This window comes from Pristiophorus japonicus, chromosome 8 (assembly GCF_044704955.1).
Source record: "Pristiophorus japonicus isolate sPriJap1 chromosome 8, sPriJap1.hap1, whole genome shotgun sequence".
In the NCBI taxonomy this organism is placed as follows: Eukaryota; Metazoa; Chordata; class Chondrichthyes; family Pristiophoridae; genus Pristiophorus; species Pristiophorus japonicus.
This window is the reverse complement of record NC_091984.1, coordinates 224,449,502-224,465,453: the sequence shown is the minus strand read 5'-3', so window position 1 is coordinate 224,465,453 and position 15,952 is coordinate 224,449,502. Positions and strand designations below refer to the sequence as shown.

Genomic DNA, 15,952 nt, shown 5'->3' with positions numbered 1-15,952 from the left:
AATTGGATAAATACTTGGAGAAAAAAATTGGAGGAATATGGGGAAAAACTGAGAGAGTCAGACTAACTATATAAGCTCTTTGAAAGAGCCAACGCAGACTTGATGGGCCGAATGGCCTCCTTCTATGTTGTTCTATTCTATGATTAGTTCTCTGGTTTTGCTACATACTAAATTTATACAGCACTAAACTAGTTTACCTGTTGAGGTATCTTGCAGCATTGCGGTCAGCTTCCCCAGCTCGGACGATGCAGATCATACTGATGAAGAAAATATATCGTTAAACTGTAAATTAGTGTGAACTCCAAAAATGCTCAGATTTTAAAATGGGTTCATTCAAGATTGAAATTTCTGGCTAGTGTCCTTTATTTTTAATCCTCAGGCCAGGCAGATGGAGAACCAAGAGGGCACACCAGCTACTCCTGGGTGGTCCGCCCGTGCCTCGTGACCACTGCCAGAAAGCACCATAGGCGAGCGAGAGGTCAAGGGGTGGGATCAACAACAACTTGTATTTATATAGCACCTTTAACAGTGAAACGTCCCGAGGCACTTCACAGGAGTATTACAAGATAAAAATTTGACACCGAGCCACATAAGTAGAAATTAGCACAGGTAACCAAAAGCTTGGTCAGAGGTATGTTTTAAGGAGCGTCTTAAATGAGGGTGGAGAGGTGGAGCTTGGGGCCTAGGAAACAGAGGCATGGTCACAAATGGTTGAGCGATTATAATCAGTGATGCTCGAGGGCAGAATTAGAGGAGCGCAGACATCTCGGGGGTTGTGAGGCTGGAGGAGATTAGAGATAGGGAGGGGCGAGGCCATGGAGGGATTTGAAAATATGAAAATTTTGAAATCAAGGCGTTGCAGGACCAGAAACCAATGTAGGTCAGCAAGCACCGGGGTGATGGGTGAGCGAGACTTGATGCGAGTTAGGACAAGGGCAGCAGAGTTTTGGATCACCTCAGGATAAGGAAGGACAGGGCATGGGTGGGAGAGAGAGAGGGAGGTCAGCGGGTGTGACCTTTCCCTTCTGACTTCTCTGCCCCCTCCCCCTGACCTCCTGTGAGAGACTGCACAGTCGTCACTTGGCATCTCCCTGCTCCACATGGCTCACTTCAGGAAACAATGGCTGCTCAGGGTTAGGCCAGGGTTGTTTTCTTTGGAACAGAGGAGGCTGAGAGTTGACTTAATTGAGGTGTATAAAATTATGAGGGGCCTGGATAAAAAGGAACTATTTCCCTTAGAGAGGTCAGTAACCATGGGGCATAAATGTAAAGTAATTGGTAGAAGGATTAGAGGAGAGTTTAGGAAACCTTTATTAATCAGAGGATGGTGGGGGTCTGGAACTCACAAAGGGAGAAACACTCATAGCATTTAAGTACTTGGATATGCATTTGAAGTGCCGTAACCTACAAGGCTATGGACCAAGAGCTGGAAAGTGGGATCAGGCTGGATAGCTCTGTCAGCCAGCGCGGACACGATGGGCCGAATGGTCTCCTATGCTGTAAATTTCTATAATTCTACGAGTTTAGTTTTAGTAGAGTAGAGGAGTTAAAATAATATGGCAGGGGGATGGGAACCAATGCAGGGAGGCAGAGGGAAACAAATTGGACTCAAGCAAAAGACAGAAAGGAGATGAGTAAAAGTGGAGGGCAGAGAAACCCAAGGCAAAAAACAAAAAGAGCCACTTTGCAGCAAAATTCTAAAGGGTCTAACTTTGTTAAAAAGGCAAGCTTGAAGGCTCTGTGCCTCAATGCGAGGAGTATTCGGAATAAGGTGGACGAATTAACTGGGCAGATAGCAGTTAACGGATATGATGTGGTTGGCATCACGGAGACATGGCTCCAGGGTGACCAAGGCTGGGAACTCAACATCCAAGGGTATTCAACATTTAGGAAGGATAGACAGAAAGGAAAAGGAGGCAGGGTGGCGTTGCTGGTTAAAGAGGAAATTAAGGCAATTGTAAGGAAAGACATTAGCTTGGATGACGTGGAATCGGTATGGGTGGAGCTACGGAATACCAAGGGGCAGAAAACATTAGTGGGAGTTGTGTACAGACCTCCAAACAGTAGTACTGATGTTGGGGAGGGCATCAAACAGGAAATTAGGCGTGCATGCATAAAGGTGCAGCAGTTATCATGGGTGACTAATATGCACAATACAGTGGAGGAGCATTTTCTGGAGTGCATAAGGGATGGTTTTTGTAGACCAATATGTCGAGGAACCAACTGGGGGGAGGCCATCTTAGACTAGGTGTTGTGTAATCTCGTTGTGCGAGGCCATTTGGGGAAGAGTGACCATAATATGGTGGAATTCTACATTAGGATGGAGAATGAAATAGTTAATTCAGAGACCATGGTCCAGAACTTAAAGAAGGGTAACTTTGAAGGTATGAGGCATGAATTGGCTAGGATAGATTGGCGAATGATGCTTAAGGGGTTGACAGTGGATGGGCAATGGCAGACATTTAGAGATCGCATGGATGAACTACAACAATTGTACATTCCTGTCTGGCATAAAAATAAAAATGGGAAGGTGGCTCAACCGTGGCCATCAAGGGAAAGCAGGGATAGTATTAAAGCCAAGGAAGTGGCATACAAATTGGCCAGAAATAGCAGTGAACCCGGGAACTGGGAGAAATTTAGAACTCAGAAGAGTACGAAGGGTTTGATTAGGGCAGGGAAAATAGAGTACGAGAGGAAGCTTGCAGGGAACATTAAAATGGACTGCAAAAGCTTCTATAGATATGTAAAGAGAAAAAGGTTGGTAAAGACAAACATAGGTCCCCTGCAGTCAAAATCAGGGGAAGTCATAACTGGGAACAAAGAAATGGCAGACCAATTGAACAAGTACTTTGGTTCGGTATTCACTGAGGAGGACACAAACAACCTTCCGGATATAAAAGGGGTCAGAGGGTCTAGTCAGAAGGAGGAACTGAGGAAAATCCTTATTAGTCAGGAAATTGTGTTGGGGAAATTAATGGGACTGAAGGCCAATAAATCCCCAGGGCCTGATGGTCTGCATCCCAGAGTACTTAAGGAGTTGGCCCTGGAAATAGCGGATGCATTGACAGTCATTTTCCAACATTCCATAGACTCTGGATCAGTTCCTATGGAGTGGAGGGTAGCCAATGTAACCCCACTTTTTAAAAAAGGAGGGAGAGAAAACAGGGAATTATAGACTTGTCAGCCTGACATCAGTAGTGGGTAAAACAATGGAATCAATTATTAAGGATGTCATAGCAACGCATTTGGAAAGAGGTGACATGATAGGTCCAAGTCAGCATGGATTTTAGAAAGGGAAATCATGCTTGACAAATCTTCTGGAATTTTTTTTTTGAGGATGTTTCCAGTAGAGTGTACAAGGGAGAACCAGTTGATGTAGTGTATTTGGACTTTCATAAGGCTTTCGACAAGGTCCCCCACAAGAGATTAATGTGCAAAGTTAAAGCACATGGGATTGGGGGTAGTGTGCTGACGTGGATTGAGAACTGGTTGGCAGACAGGAAGCAAAGAGTAGGAGTAAACGGGTACTTTTCAGAATGGCAGGCAGTGACTAGTGGGGTACCGCAAGGTTCTGTGCTGGGGCCCCAGCTGTTTACACTGTACATTAATGATTTAGACGAGGGGATTAAATGTAGTATCTCCAAATTTGTGGATGACACGAAGTTGGGTGGCAGTGTGATCTGCGAGGAGGATGCTATGAGGCTGCAGAGTGACTTGGATAGGTTAGGTGAGTGGGCAAATGCATGGCAGATGAAGTATAATGTGGATAAATGTGAGGTTATCCACTTTGGTGGTAAAAACAGAGAGACAGACTATTATCTGAATGGTGACAGATTAGGAAAAGGAGAGGTGCAACGAGACCAGGGTGTCATGGTACATCAGTCATTGAAAGTTGGCATGCAGGTACAGCAGGCAGTTAAGAAAGCAAATGGCATGTTGGCTTTCATAGCGAGGGGATTTGAGTACAGGGGCAGGGAGGTGTTACTACAGTTGTACAGGGCCTTGGTGAGGCCACACCTGGAGTATTGTGTACAGTTTCGGTCTCCTAACTTGAGGAAGGACATTCTTGCTATTAAGGGAGTGCAGCGAAGATTCACCAGACTGATTCCTGGGATGGCAGGACTGACATATCAAGAAAGACTGGATCAACTGGGATCACTGGAGTTCATACGAATGAGAGGGGATCTCATAGAAATGTTTAAAATTCTGACTGGTTTAGATAGGGTAGATGCAGGAAGAATGTTCCCAATGTTGGGGAAGTCCAGAACCAGGGGTCATAGCCTAAGGATAAGGGGTAAGCCATTTGGGACCGAGATGAGAAGAAACTGCTTCACCCAGAGTGGTGAACCTGTGGAATTCTCTACCACAGAAAGTTGTTGAGGCCAATTCACTAAATATATTCAAGAAAGAATTAGATGTAGTCCTTACTACTAGGGGGATCAAGGGATATGGCGAGAAAGCAGGAATGGGTTACTGAAGTTGCATGTTCAGTCATGAACTCATTGAATGGTGGTGCAGGCTCGAAGGGCCGAATGGCCTACTCCTGCACCTATTTTCTATGTTTCGATGTACACATTGTATTTACACGATTGAACTGCACCACATTACACCAAGTGTTGGAGCAGCTAGTTACACATGAGAAATTGGTGCATATAGGTGCTATAGTGTATTACTGGCTCTGAATTACAGAGATGAATTAGTAGCCCGGCTTTAAAAATATCCACTCTCAAAGTTTCTTCCACTCCCTTCTGAAGGTATCGATTGATGCCGGGCTACAATTCTATCAGCTCTCAACTGGCCCACCCAAATGGGCATTCTTCATATGCAAGTGTAGACAGAGTAAAAGCAGACTAGAGTACTGCGCGCAGTTCTGGTCACCACATTACAGGAAGGATGGGATTGCACTAGAGAGAGTAGAGAGGAGATTTACAAGGATGTTGCCTGGACTGGAGAATTTTAGCTATGAGAAAAGATTGGATAGGCTGGTTTGTTTTCTTTGGAACAGAGGAGCCTGAGGGGAGGCCTTATTGCGGTGTATAAAATTATGAGGGGCCTAGATTGTGATTATGAAGGATTTTTTTCCCTTAGCAGAGGGGTCAACAACCAGGGGACATAGATTTAAATTAATTGGTAGGAGGTTTAGAGGGGATTTGAGGGGGAATTTCTTCACCCAGAGGGTGGTGGGGGTCTGGAATTCACTGCCTGAAAGGCAGAAACCCTCACATTTAAAAAGTACTTGGATGTGCACTTAAAGTGCAGTAACCTACAGGGCTACACACAGAGCTGGAAAGTGGGATTAGGTTGGATAGCTCTCTGTTGGCCGGCAACGACTCTGTGGGCCAAAATAGCCTCAATTGTGCTGTAAATTATGATTCTACGACTGACCCTGATCCCCCACACACTTCAGCAGGGCTTGTTGGATAATGATCAAGTAAGAATTGAGGCTGCATGGATAATTGCAATGTCTAGTCATGCCAATTGTGATGAACACGTCATGCAATCAAACCGGGACCCTTTCTACTCCGAATAGCTCAGTATCACGTTAGACCTTTCTGACTCTGGCGTTGAAATCGCCAAGGTGGATCAGCTTGTCATCCGTTGGGACTCAGGACGGATTGTTCGAGGCTGGAGTAGAATTTCTGTTCTCATCTGTAGCATCCAGAGTTGGGGTGTATGAGCTGATGACCGTAGCACACTGATCCAGGCTTGAGTGAGCCGAAGAGTCATGAGACATTTCGCTTATCCTGCAAGGCACATCTCTGAGACGGCCCACCAGCTCATTTTTGATGGCGAAGGCAGCGTTCTTTTTCTGGTTTGCCTTTCCAGAAGGTGGTGTAACCGCCACCTTGTTCTTTGAGCTGGCCTTCCCCTGCCCGCCGGGTCTCACTTAGGGCGGCAATGTCAATGTCGAAGCTTCTGAGTTCCCGGGCAACGATAGCGGTGCTGTGTTCCGGTCTGTCGCTGTTGGGGTCGTCCATGAGGAGGACCCTGATGTTCCGGGTCCTGAACTTCATTTTGAAGGGTGGAAGATGCCTGTGTGAGAGTTCTTTTAACGTGAGGTGGCCGTTGCACACCAGCTACCATGCTGGCTTAGCAGAGCGAGGTCTTGACCCAGTAGCAAGGGAATCCAAGATGATGAGACCAGACTCTACTGTACGGGCCCAGATGCCTATGGTGGGATGTGAGCCGTAAGCTTGGCACGGAGCAGCGCCTCTAGGAGAGATGGTGAAAAATCCAAGGTATGGAGAGTGAGAGCAAGAGACTTGAGGCAATGCTTCACTCTCCCAGGTATTAATTAGTTCCTGGCTGAGGGCAGACACTGGGACCCTGCTCGTGCTTTTTAGCTACATCCCGTTCCATCTTGGCTTCTCGATGGTTCGCAGAAGATAGAATGGCCGCCGCCATTACACGCACCTTGTGCCCGTCGCGATTCCTCCAGCTGCTTTCGCCTCTTCAGTAGAGCTGGACTGGCGTCGTCCTCCATTTCGGCTGCCCTCAAAAGTTTGTCACCATCCTCCGCCTGCTCCACAATGACACGCAAGCAGTGATCTTGACCAATGGATCCACCACAGACACAATCCACGTCCAGATCGGAGTCAAGCAAGGCTGCATCATTGCACCACCGATCTTTTCAATCTTCGTTTCTGCATTGCTTCATCTCAATCTTAGCAAGCTTCTCACTGGAGTGGAACTAAATTATGGAACAAATAGGAATCTGTTCAACCTCCAGGCCAGATCCAAGGTCGTCCCATCCTCCGTCATTTTGAACGACAGTACGCAGACGTTTGCATCTGCGCACACTCCGAGGCGAACTTCAAGCCATTGTCAACACCTTTACCGAAGTGTACAAAAGCATGGGCCTTACGCTAAACATCCGTAAGACAAAAGGTCCTCTACCAACCTGACCCCGCCACACAGCACTGGTGCCCCCCCCCCGCCCCCGATTATCAAATTTCATGACAAGGCCTTGGACAACTTGGACCATTTTCCAAGCTAGAGCAGACATGGACGATGAGGTCCAACACCGCTTTCAGTGTGCCAGGGCCACCCGCAGAAGTGTGTTTGAAGACCAGGACCTCTAATCTGGCACCAAGCTTATGGTTTACAGGCCACTAGTGATATTCACCCTCCTATATGGCTCAGAGACATGGACTATATACAGCAAACACCTCAAAACACTGAAGTACCACCAGCGCTGCCTCCGCAAGATCCTGCAAATCCATTGACAGGATAGACACACCAACGTCCGTGTTCTCGCTCAGGTCAACATCTCCAGCATCGCAGCATTGACCACACTCAAATCAGTTCAGTTGGGGGGGCCACATCATCCTCATGCCCGACACGAGACTCCCAAAGCAAGCGCTCTATGCGGAGCTATGGCGCGGCAAGCGAGTCCCAGGTGGGCAGAGGAAATACTTCAAGGACACCCTCAAAACCTCCTTGATAAAGTGCAACAGCCCCACCGACACCTGGGAATCCTTGGCCCAAGACCGCCCAAAGTGGAGGAAGAGCATCCGGGAGGGCACTGAGCACCTCGAGTCCCAGCTCCAAGAACAAGCAGAAACAACAGCAGAAGGAGCGTGCGTCAACCCAGGCTCCCCACCCATCCTTCAACCTCTGTCTGCCCCACCTGTGACAAGAGACTGTAGGTCCTGCATTGGACTCTCCAGTCACCTGTGAACTCACTTAGAGTGGAAGAAAGTCATCCTCGACTCCGAGGGATGCGTATAGAAACATAGAAATTTACAACGTAGAAGGAGGCCATTTCGGCCCATCGTGTCCGCGCCAGCCGACAAAGAGCTGCATGGCCCTTGGTCAGCAGCCCTAAAGGTTACATATAAACCTATGAACAATGACGGAAAGGCAAAGAGCACCCAGCCCAACCAGTCCGCCCCACACATCTGCGACGTTCTGAAACATTCTATACTCCTCCCAGCCAGAGCCATGTGATCTCCTGGGAGAGGCAAAAACCAGATAAAAACCCAGGCCAATTTAGGGAGAAAAAATCTGGGAAAATTCCTCTACAATCCATCCAGGCGATCGAAACTAGTTCAGGAGGTCACCCTGGCCATATTCTATTCCCTGCAATACTTACCATTATATCTGCGCCGTCCAACAAAAAGTCATCGAGTCTAATCCCAATTACCAGCTCTAGGTCCGTAACCCTGCAGGTTACTGCACTTTAAGTGCCCATCCAACCATCTCTTAAAAGTGGTGAGGGTTTCTGCATCCACCACTCTTCCAGGCAGCAAGTTCCAGATCCCCACAACCCTCTGCGTAAAGAAGCCCCCCACCCCGACCTCAAATCCCCTCTAAACCTCCACCAACCACCTTAAAACTATGTCCCCTTGTAATAGATCCCTCCACCAATGGAAATAGACCCTTACTATCCCACTATGTCCAGGCCCCTCAATATTTTGTACACTTCAAATGAGGTCTCCTCTCAACCTCCTCTATTCCAATGAGAACAAACCCAGCCTATCCAATCTATCCTCATAACTAAGATTTTCCATTCCAGGCAACATCCTAATGTGCCCTCTAGTGCAATCACGTCCTTCCTATAATATGGCGACCAGATCTGCACGCAGTACTCCAGCTGTGGCCTAACCAAAGTATTATATAATTTAAGCATAACCTCTCTGCTCTTATATTCTATGCCTCGGCCAATAAAGGCAAGCATTCCATATGCCTTCTTAACCACCTTATCCACCTGGCCTGTTACTTTCAGGAATCTTTCAGGGACAAGCTCTCCAAGGTCCTTTTGTTAATTTACACTATAAAGTGGCCTACCGCTTAATGTGTATACCCTTTCCTTATTAGCCCTCCCAAAGTGCATCACCTCACACTTCTCTGAATTAAATTCCATTTGCCACTGCTCTGCCCACCTGACCAATAGATTGATATCCTCCTGCAGCCCATGACTTTCCTCTTCATTATCAACCACAGAGTCAATTTTAGTGTCGTCTGCAAACTTCTTAATTATACTCTCTATATTCAAATCTAAATCACTTATATATACCACAAAAAGCAAGGGACCCAGTACTGAGCCCTGCGGAACCCCACTGGAAGCATCCTTCCAGTCACAAAAACATCTAATCGTTATCCTTTGTTTCCTACCTCCAAGCCAATTTTCGATCCAACTTGCCACTTTGCCCTGTATCCCATGGGCTTTAACCTTCATGACCAGTCTACCATGTGGGACCTTATCAAAAGCTTTGCTAAGTCCATATATACATCGTACGCACTACCCTCATCGACCCTCCTGGTTACCTCCTCAAAAAATTCAATCAGATTAGTCAAACACGATCTTCCCTTAACAAATCCATGCTGACAGTCCCTAATTAATCCTTGCTTTTCCAAATGCAGATTTATCCTGTCTTTCAGGATTTTTTCCAATAATTTTCCCACCACTGAGGTTAGGCCAACAGGCCTGTAATTACTCGGCCTATCCTTCTTAAACAAGTCCTCCGGTACCATGCCCAGATCCAAAGAGGACTATGATGATGATGATCACATTAGACTGTGTATTCACCTACTTCGCCAGGGCGAGACTGCATGGGTGGAATTCGGAGAGCCTGCCCATGGAAGGTGGTTTTATATAATGCTCAAGATTGTGCAGCACTTTCTTACGATACAGTCCCCCTTTCATTTATATTCAGTTTATCAGCTGTGGCTCAGTGGGTTGCCTCTGATCAGAAGGTTGTGGGTTCAAGTCCCACTCCAGGGACTTGATCACAAAAAAAACAAAAACAAAAAATCAAGGCTGACACACTCTGTGCAGTGCTGAGGGTGTGCTGCACTGTCGGAGGTGAACTTTCGGATAAGATGTTAAACCGAGGCCCCGTCTGCCCTCTCAGGTGGACGTAAAAGAACCCATGGCACTATTTCGAAGAGCAGGGGAGTTATCCCCGGTGACCTGACCCTCAAACATCATAATAAAAAACACATTATCTGGTCATTGCTTGCGCGCAAATTGACTGCCGCATTTCCAACAGTGACCATACTCCCAAAAAAGTACTTCATTGGCTGTAAGGCGCTTTGAGACATCCGTTGGTCGTGAAAGGTGCAATATAAATCCCAGTCGTTCTTTCTATCTATTCATCTAAATTCAAAACATTAGTGAGTGCAAGTCAGACATCGAGGCAATACTGTTAGGAGTGCAGCAAAATAGAGATCCTGTTCATTAACGTACCTCCTCTCTGCCCTGCGACAGATTGCTCGCGCCAGGTGCAGGGTTGCACTGCATTTTCCTCCTGACTGCAAAAATAAGAGAGAAAGGTTTGTGGCAGCCTTCGGTGTGTGGTGAAATACCAGATATCAACAGTACAGAGTTTCAGTCGATGGGTGCAGCAGCACACTACAGGCACTGCCGGGGAAGCATGACAAGTTTCACCCCGATGCCTGATCCCAATCATGCCATCAAGGGCATGGAAGAGGCTAAACTGGAGTTCGGGTCACTCCTGCGTACCTTGCTTATGGAAAAGGCCTCTTAAGCTCCATTCCTATTTTTCCCCAGTTAAGAAATATATTTCAGTTTTAAATAATGATCAAGGCTTTTGAAGAGCCGAGAGGTGGCATGATTGTGATTTTATTTTGCCAATTTTCAGTGATATGATCGACATGGCAGTCTGAAATGAAATTCACAGGGAACTTCAAAATGCTGTTCATTTTCAGAGGTTTTAAAAAAAAGTGCATCCATAAATTTAAATTTCCCCACACTTCTTACTATCGTGGATTTGATGGTGGTGGTGGGGGGGGGGGGGGGGGAAAGAGGGGAGAAAGAGGAAGGAAGAAAGGGAAAGATTTTCTGCCAGCTTGCTCTGAAAACAGCTTCCGAGAGGTTCATAATTTTTATTTTTTTTTTTAATTCGTTTTTGTGGGTGTCGCTGGCATAGCCGGCATTTATTGCCCAACTCAAATTGCCCTCGAGAAGGTGGTGGCAAGCCGCCTTCTTGAACTACTTCAGTCCACAGTGCTGACTTTGTTGTAGCGGTTTGCTACAACTGAATGGCTTGCTAGACCATTTCAAAGGGCCACCACAAGAGTAAACCACACTGCTGTGGATCTGAAGTCACATATAAAAGCCAGGCCAGGCAAGGACGGCAGATTTCCTTCCCAAAGCACATTAGTGAATCAAATGGGTTTTTACAGCAGTTTCATGGTCACCATTACTGATAGTTTTTTAATTGCAGATTTATTTAATTAACTGAATTTAAATTCACCAGCTGCTGTGCTGAGATTTGAACTCATGTCTCCGGATCATTAGTCTAGACCTCTGGATTACTAGTCCAGTAACATAACCACTCTGCTACCGTACCCAATACATCCCAAGGGATCATTCTCCCTCTGCCTGATCCCCACTTGGATCAATGAAAACCACACAGTGTGCACGACTGCATTGGTGGATGATTATGGCCAGATACATTCTCCAGCACTCTGCTTCTTCTTGTCCTGAAACACAGACCCACGCCTTTGGAATTTCTCACTTCATGCCCGAGATTTCAGGATCTTGGAACGGCCCTGCTCTGGAAGCCCAGCTACACTGGCATACAGAAAAACACATTTCTTTTACTTGAACTATTTTCGTGCCAGATACGACCGATGTTGCAGTAAGGTCTGCGCTCACGATGGCAGTGTTAAATCTGCAGCACGATAAAGCACAAGAATCAAGTGGGTTTGCAAGATATTTTATCAAAGTGACAGTATCCGGTTACAAACATGGTTTTGCAGCTTAACATGTTGTGGAAAGGAAGCAGGTTTTAATAATATACATACTGGTAAGATGAAGTTAGTGAGAGGTGGGAGCTGCTCCGCATATCGGTCAATCCACCGTTCCAGCTCGATCACAGGCTTATCACTAAACGCTGTTCTCTCTGATACAGAAACACAAAGGACAATCAACATTTTCCCTGCTGTTAAAGGGGCAGGATTGTCTGAGCAAAATACTGCATAAAGTAACTAATTACTCCAGGTCAGTCCCATATAGGCATTTAAAAAAAAAATATATATATATATAATCCTAGTTACAAGCAATATACTGATGTTGCATGTTGAGGCAGCAATACATGGTGCCAAAGTAGAAGCAGGGTGATCACCACAATGCTGAGTTGCAAATCTCAATGCTATAATGGGGAGGAGCTGCGCAGAGGCTAGTTTCACTCTACTCTAGCACCATCTTGTGGCATGGGGCAGTCTTAAACCATCTCTTGGCACAGAACATTAGTGTCCCAAGGCTACATGACCATAGGGCAGGATGGGAGTTCTCGTGTGATTCCCACAGGAACCATTCCCAATTTCAGCCAGTCACCTGACAACAGTAAGGAACTTTTAAAATAAAGAGAGGCAGGAAATGTCACAGGTAGAGTGAGTGAGCATGCGCTACCCTCGAGCATTGCCCAGTAGTCCATTCAGGACAGCACCAGTAGATGTTTGGGAGGGATCGCCTGCTCACTATCCATCAGTGTGTTTAGAGGGGCGGGGGGGAAACAAGGGTCTGCACAACCAGGCAAATTAAAATTTACAATCAGCTTTAATTGATTTCCTTTGAAATCCCTTACTAAGATGGCTCTCTCGTGCAGAGGAGATGGGAGTAGCTACGTTGGCTCCAACATCCTGCAACACACACTGGATCTGTGAAACAAGCCAAACAAACAAAATTCAATATTTAACAGACACAATACAAGGCAAATACCTGAAATAGTGATTAAAGCAAGGATGTTCCGATTATCTTAGCCATGAGATATCTCGTGGTTATTCTTCACGGTCATTAGACAAGTTACAGATATGCCTTAGATATTCTCTCTAATTCAGTGAGGCTTGCTACCCTGTAAACGGTCCCTGCATCTTATATTCATGGGTCACCCGTACAGCCCAGTATCTAATTATACAATGGTGGAAAAATGCAGCTCCCTTGTGATCCGAAACAGAGTTAGCGTCTTTCAAATGTGCTTCAATCTTTTAGGTGGACTGCAAACCAGAGACCACCAGGTACAAATCATTAAGCTGTTTTATTTTTACAGACAGCAAGTGAACGTACAGGGTACCAGTTGTAAATAAACCTCACTTACTCCATTCAATTTCACATTTTTAAAAAATCAGGACAAAATAATAAACCAGACACCTGGTCCCTTTCATGGCCAGGTGACTAATTTTGGTATTACCATTCTTTCTAGAGAGCCTCAAACAGCAAAAACCGAGCTCCTGCATCTCAGTTTGCAATTCCATGTCAAGGCATGTCCCTTGCAGACTATTAAAAACCCGACTGACTGCACAAGTCCCTTCTTTACTCTTCTTGCATCCACATGATGAAGGTGCAGTGCCACCGACTCCTTTCCCATTCAGTATGTGCCAGCAGGTCCATCAACTAAACCAATCACTTCCTCTCCCAAAAAGGTACATTTTGGGCTCATGTGGAAAGAATCATTCGCAACCACAAGATGCTAACCAATTGTTGAATGTCTGTGGTCGTTGCGGAAACTAATGCCTGGCTCATTGACACCTCAAACTCGTGTCAAACTCACTTCCCAGTAGCTAAAACCCGTGACTTTTTAAAACCTGTGTAAATTCACAGTTTTAAAAAACACAAAATAATTTGGGAATGTTATATATTATGAAGAAAAAGTGATCACAAATCCCAAAACTCAACAATGTTGATCCTAGAACATTTACAACCTTTTCTGCCACGGGGCACAGCAATGCAGCCTTATCCGGTCCTCATCCAATTCCCACGCAAGCGCTTTCCAGGAAGGGGGAGGGTGTCACTGAACAGCAATAAGCAGTGGGGGACTCGCGGCTAATTTTCTTTTGCCTTCCTCGCCCACGAACACAGGTCAGTTGTGTTCTGACCACCATCCTGGCTCTTCTAATTCAGCTCTAACCTGCAACTTTCTGGTCTCTATAGCCAAGCATCGCATCAGGTAGTATGTTTAGACATTAAGCCATCTGGAAATTTCATACCTTTATATCACTTCCAAATTTCCCAGTTCAAAATTGTGCAAAAGTAAATGTTTTTATTTTACAGTGCGAGGCAAAGATTACATTAAGTGACCTAAATGTGAATGACAACATAATAAAAATAATCAGTATCGGTTTTACTCAACTCACAAAACACAACGAGGTGTTCCTGAATTGAGTCTTGCACACTTTTGAAGATAACTCCAGCAACTACCTCATTTCCCAGTAGCTACAACCTCAATGGATGAGCCATCTCGAAGCATCCACAAGCACAGCAATAATCTCAATGTCTGCTGCACTGGAGGGACTAGAGAAGGTGAGATTGTTCTCCTCAGTGCACAGGCGGTTAAGGGGAGAATTAATACAGGTGTTCAAAATCATGAGGGGTTTTGATAAAGTAAATAAGGAGAAACTGTTTCCACTGGTAGGAGGGTCCATAACCAGAGGGAACTTAACAGGAGTAGGCCATTCAACTCCTCGAGCCTCTTCCGCCATTCAATTAGATCTTGGCCGATCTGTATCTTAACTCCATCCACCTGCCTTGGTTCCATATCCTTTAATATCCTTGGCTAGCAATAATCTATCAATCTCAGATTTAAAATTAATTAAGCTAGCATTTACTGTTTTTTTTTTAAATGGAAGAGAGTTCCACACATCTACCACCCTTTGCATGAAGTAGTGTTTCCTAACTTCGCTCCTGAATGGCTTGGCTCTAATTTTAAGGTCCTCGACTTCCCCACCAGCAGAAAAAAACTTCTCTACCTACCCTGTCAATTCCTTCCAAAATCCTAAAAATCTAAATAAAATCACCCCTTAACCTTCTATATTTTAGGGAATATAAGCCTAGCTTATGTAATCTTGTCTCAAAATCTAACCCTTTGAGTTCTTGGAAGCATTCTGGTGAATCTATGCTGCACTCCTTCAAGGTCAATATCCTTTTAAAGTGTGGTGCCCAGAACTGTACACAGTGCTCCAGATGTGATCTAACCAGGGGAGTGGGACTAATTGGATCGCTCTTTCATAGAGCTGGCACAGGCACGATGGGACAAATGATCTCCTGTGCTATTTGATTCTATGATTCACTGTACCTTGTAAAGTTCCTTTACAAACTCATGACCTTGCTCCAAGCTGAACTCCATTGCCAGCCTGCAAGAAACAACAAACAGCTCACCGTCACTGTGATGCTTCGCAGGCACCATAAAATGTGGGAAACCATAATAGTGTAGCACAAGATTTTCTATCAGGAATGCAAATTATAGGCATTTGAAATAGTCTTTACCGAATTCCAACTGGGCATTAGTACACAACCACAATTCCACAGAAACTAAATTGGTAATCTTACTCAGAAGCAACAAGGACATCTGGTATTGGAAATGGAAAATGCCACACTGATAAAGGTAGGGGGTACTCTTGAGGTTGGGATTAAGGGACATGCTTGGGGTGGAGTTATGCCATTTTTGCTGTACCTGGCCCAGAAGTGCTTGATGTTCATATTAGCTGTGAATAGTGGAAAAAATGTTCACTTTCATGTGAAATGGGAATGTTCACACAAATGCCATCAGTCAGGACTGAACTTAAAACCAAGACCCCAACAATGAAAGGACAGTGTGCCAACACACTGCACACCCAGCCCATTGGTTTGTTGCAGAATGTAGCGAGCGAGGCAATGACAGCAAAAGGCGGTCATGGTGATTTGGAACAGTGCATTATTTTTTCCCCTTTTGTATTTCCCCTCCTGTTCTTCCCCTTTCCCACATTCTCTCCCAAAGATGATGGTTCCTGCTCAGGTTTGCTTCCATGGCTGCCCTCTAGTACTTTATCCAACTGGCCAATTTTCATGTTTAAACAGCGAGTGTCAGATAATCGAACTGTGGGAGGCATGACAAGCAATGCCCTGATCCAATATCGTCATAATGACAATTTCCACCCAGTGCAGGGGTGAAAATCCGAAGTAATGTTTCACTCATTAAGCTCAGGAGCACTGTAGCCACTTAGTGCT

The 15,952-nt window shown here is 45.4% G+C and overlaps 1 protein-coding gene across 2 annotated transcripts in view; it reads right to left on the bottom strand.

Moving 5' to 3' along the window:
• mmab (metabolism of cobalamin associated B) overlaps nt 1–15,952 on the bottom strand; it is a 62,432-nt gene that overhangs the window by 39,751 nt on the left and 6,729 nt on the right. For both annotated transcript variants that reach the window (XM_070887992.1, XM_070887991.1), the window contains exons 4-8: nt 15,042–15,099; nt 12,558–12,630; nt 11,776–11,873; nt 10,193–10,257; nt 198–257 (exon numbers count right to left, since the gene is read on the bottom strand). In XM_070887992.1, the coding sequence (XP_070744093.1) occupies nt 198–257; nt 10,193–10,257; nt 11,776–11,873; nt 12,558–12,630; nt 15,042–15,099 (354 nt within the window). The remainder of the gene's footprint in view (nt 1–197; nt 258–10,192; nt 10,258–11,775; nt 11,874–12,557; nt 12,631–15,041; nt 15,100–15,952) is intronic.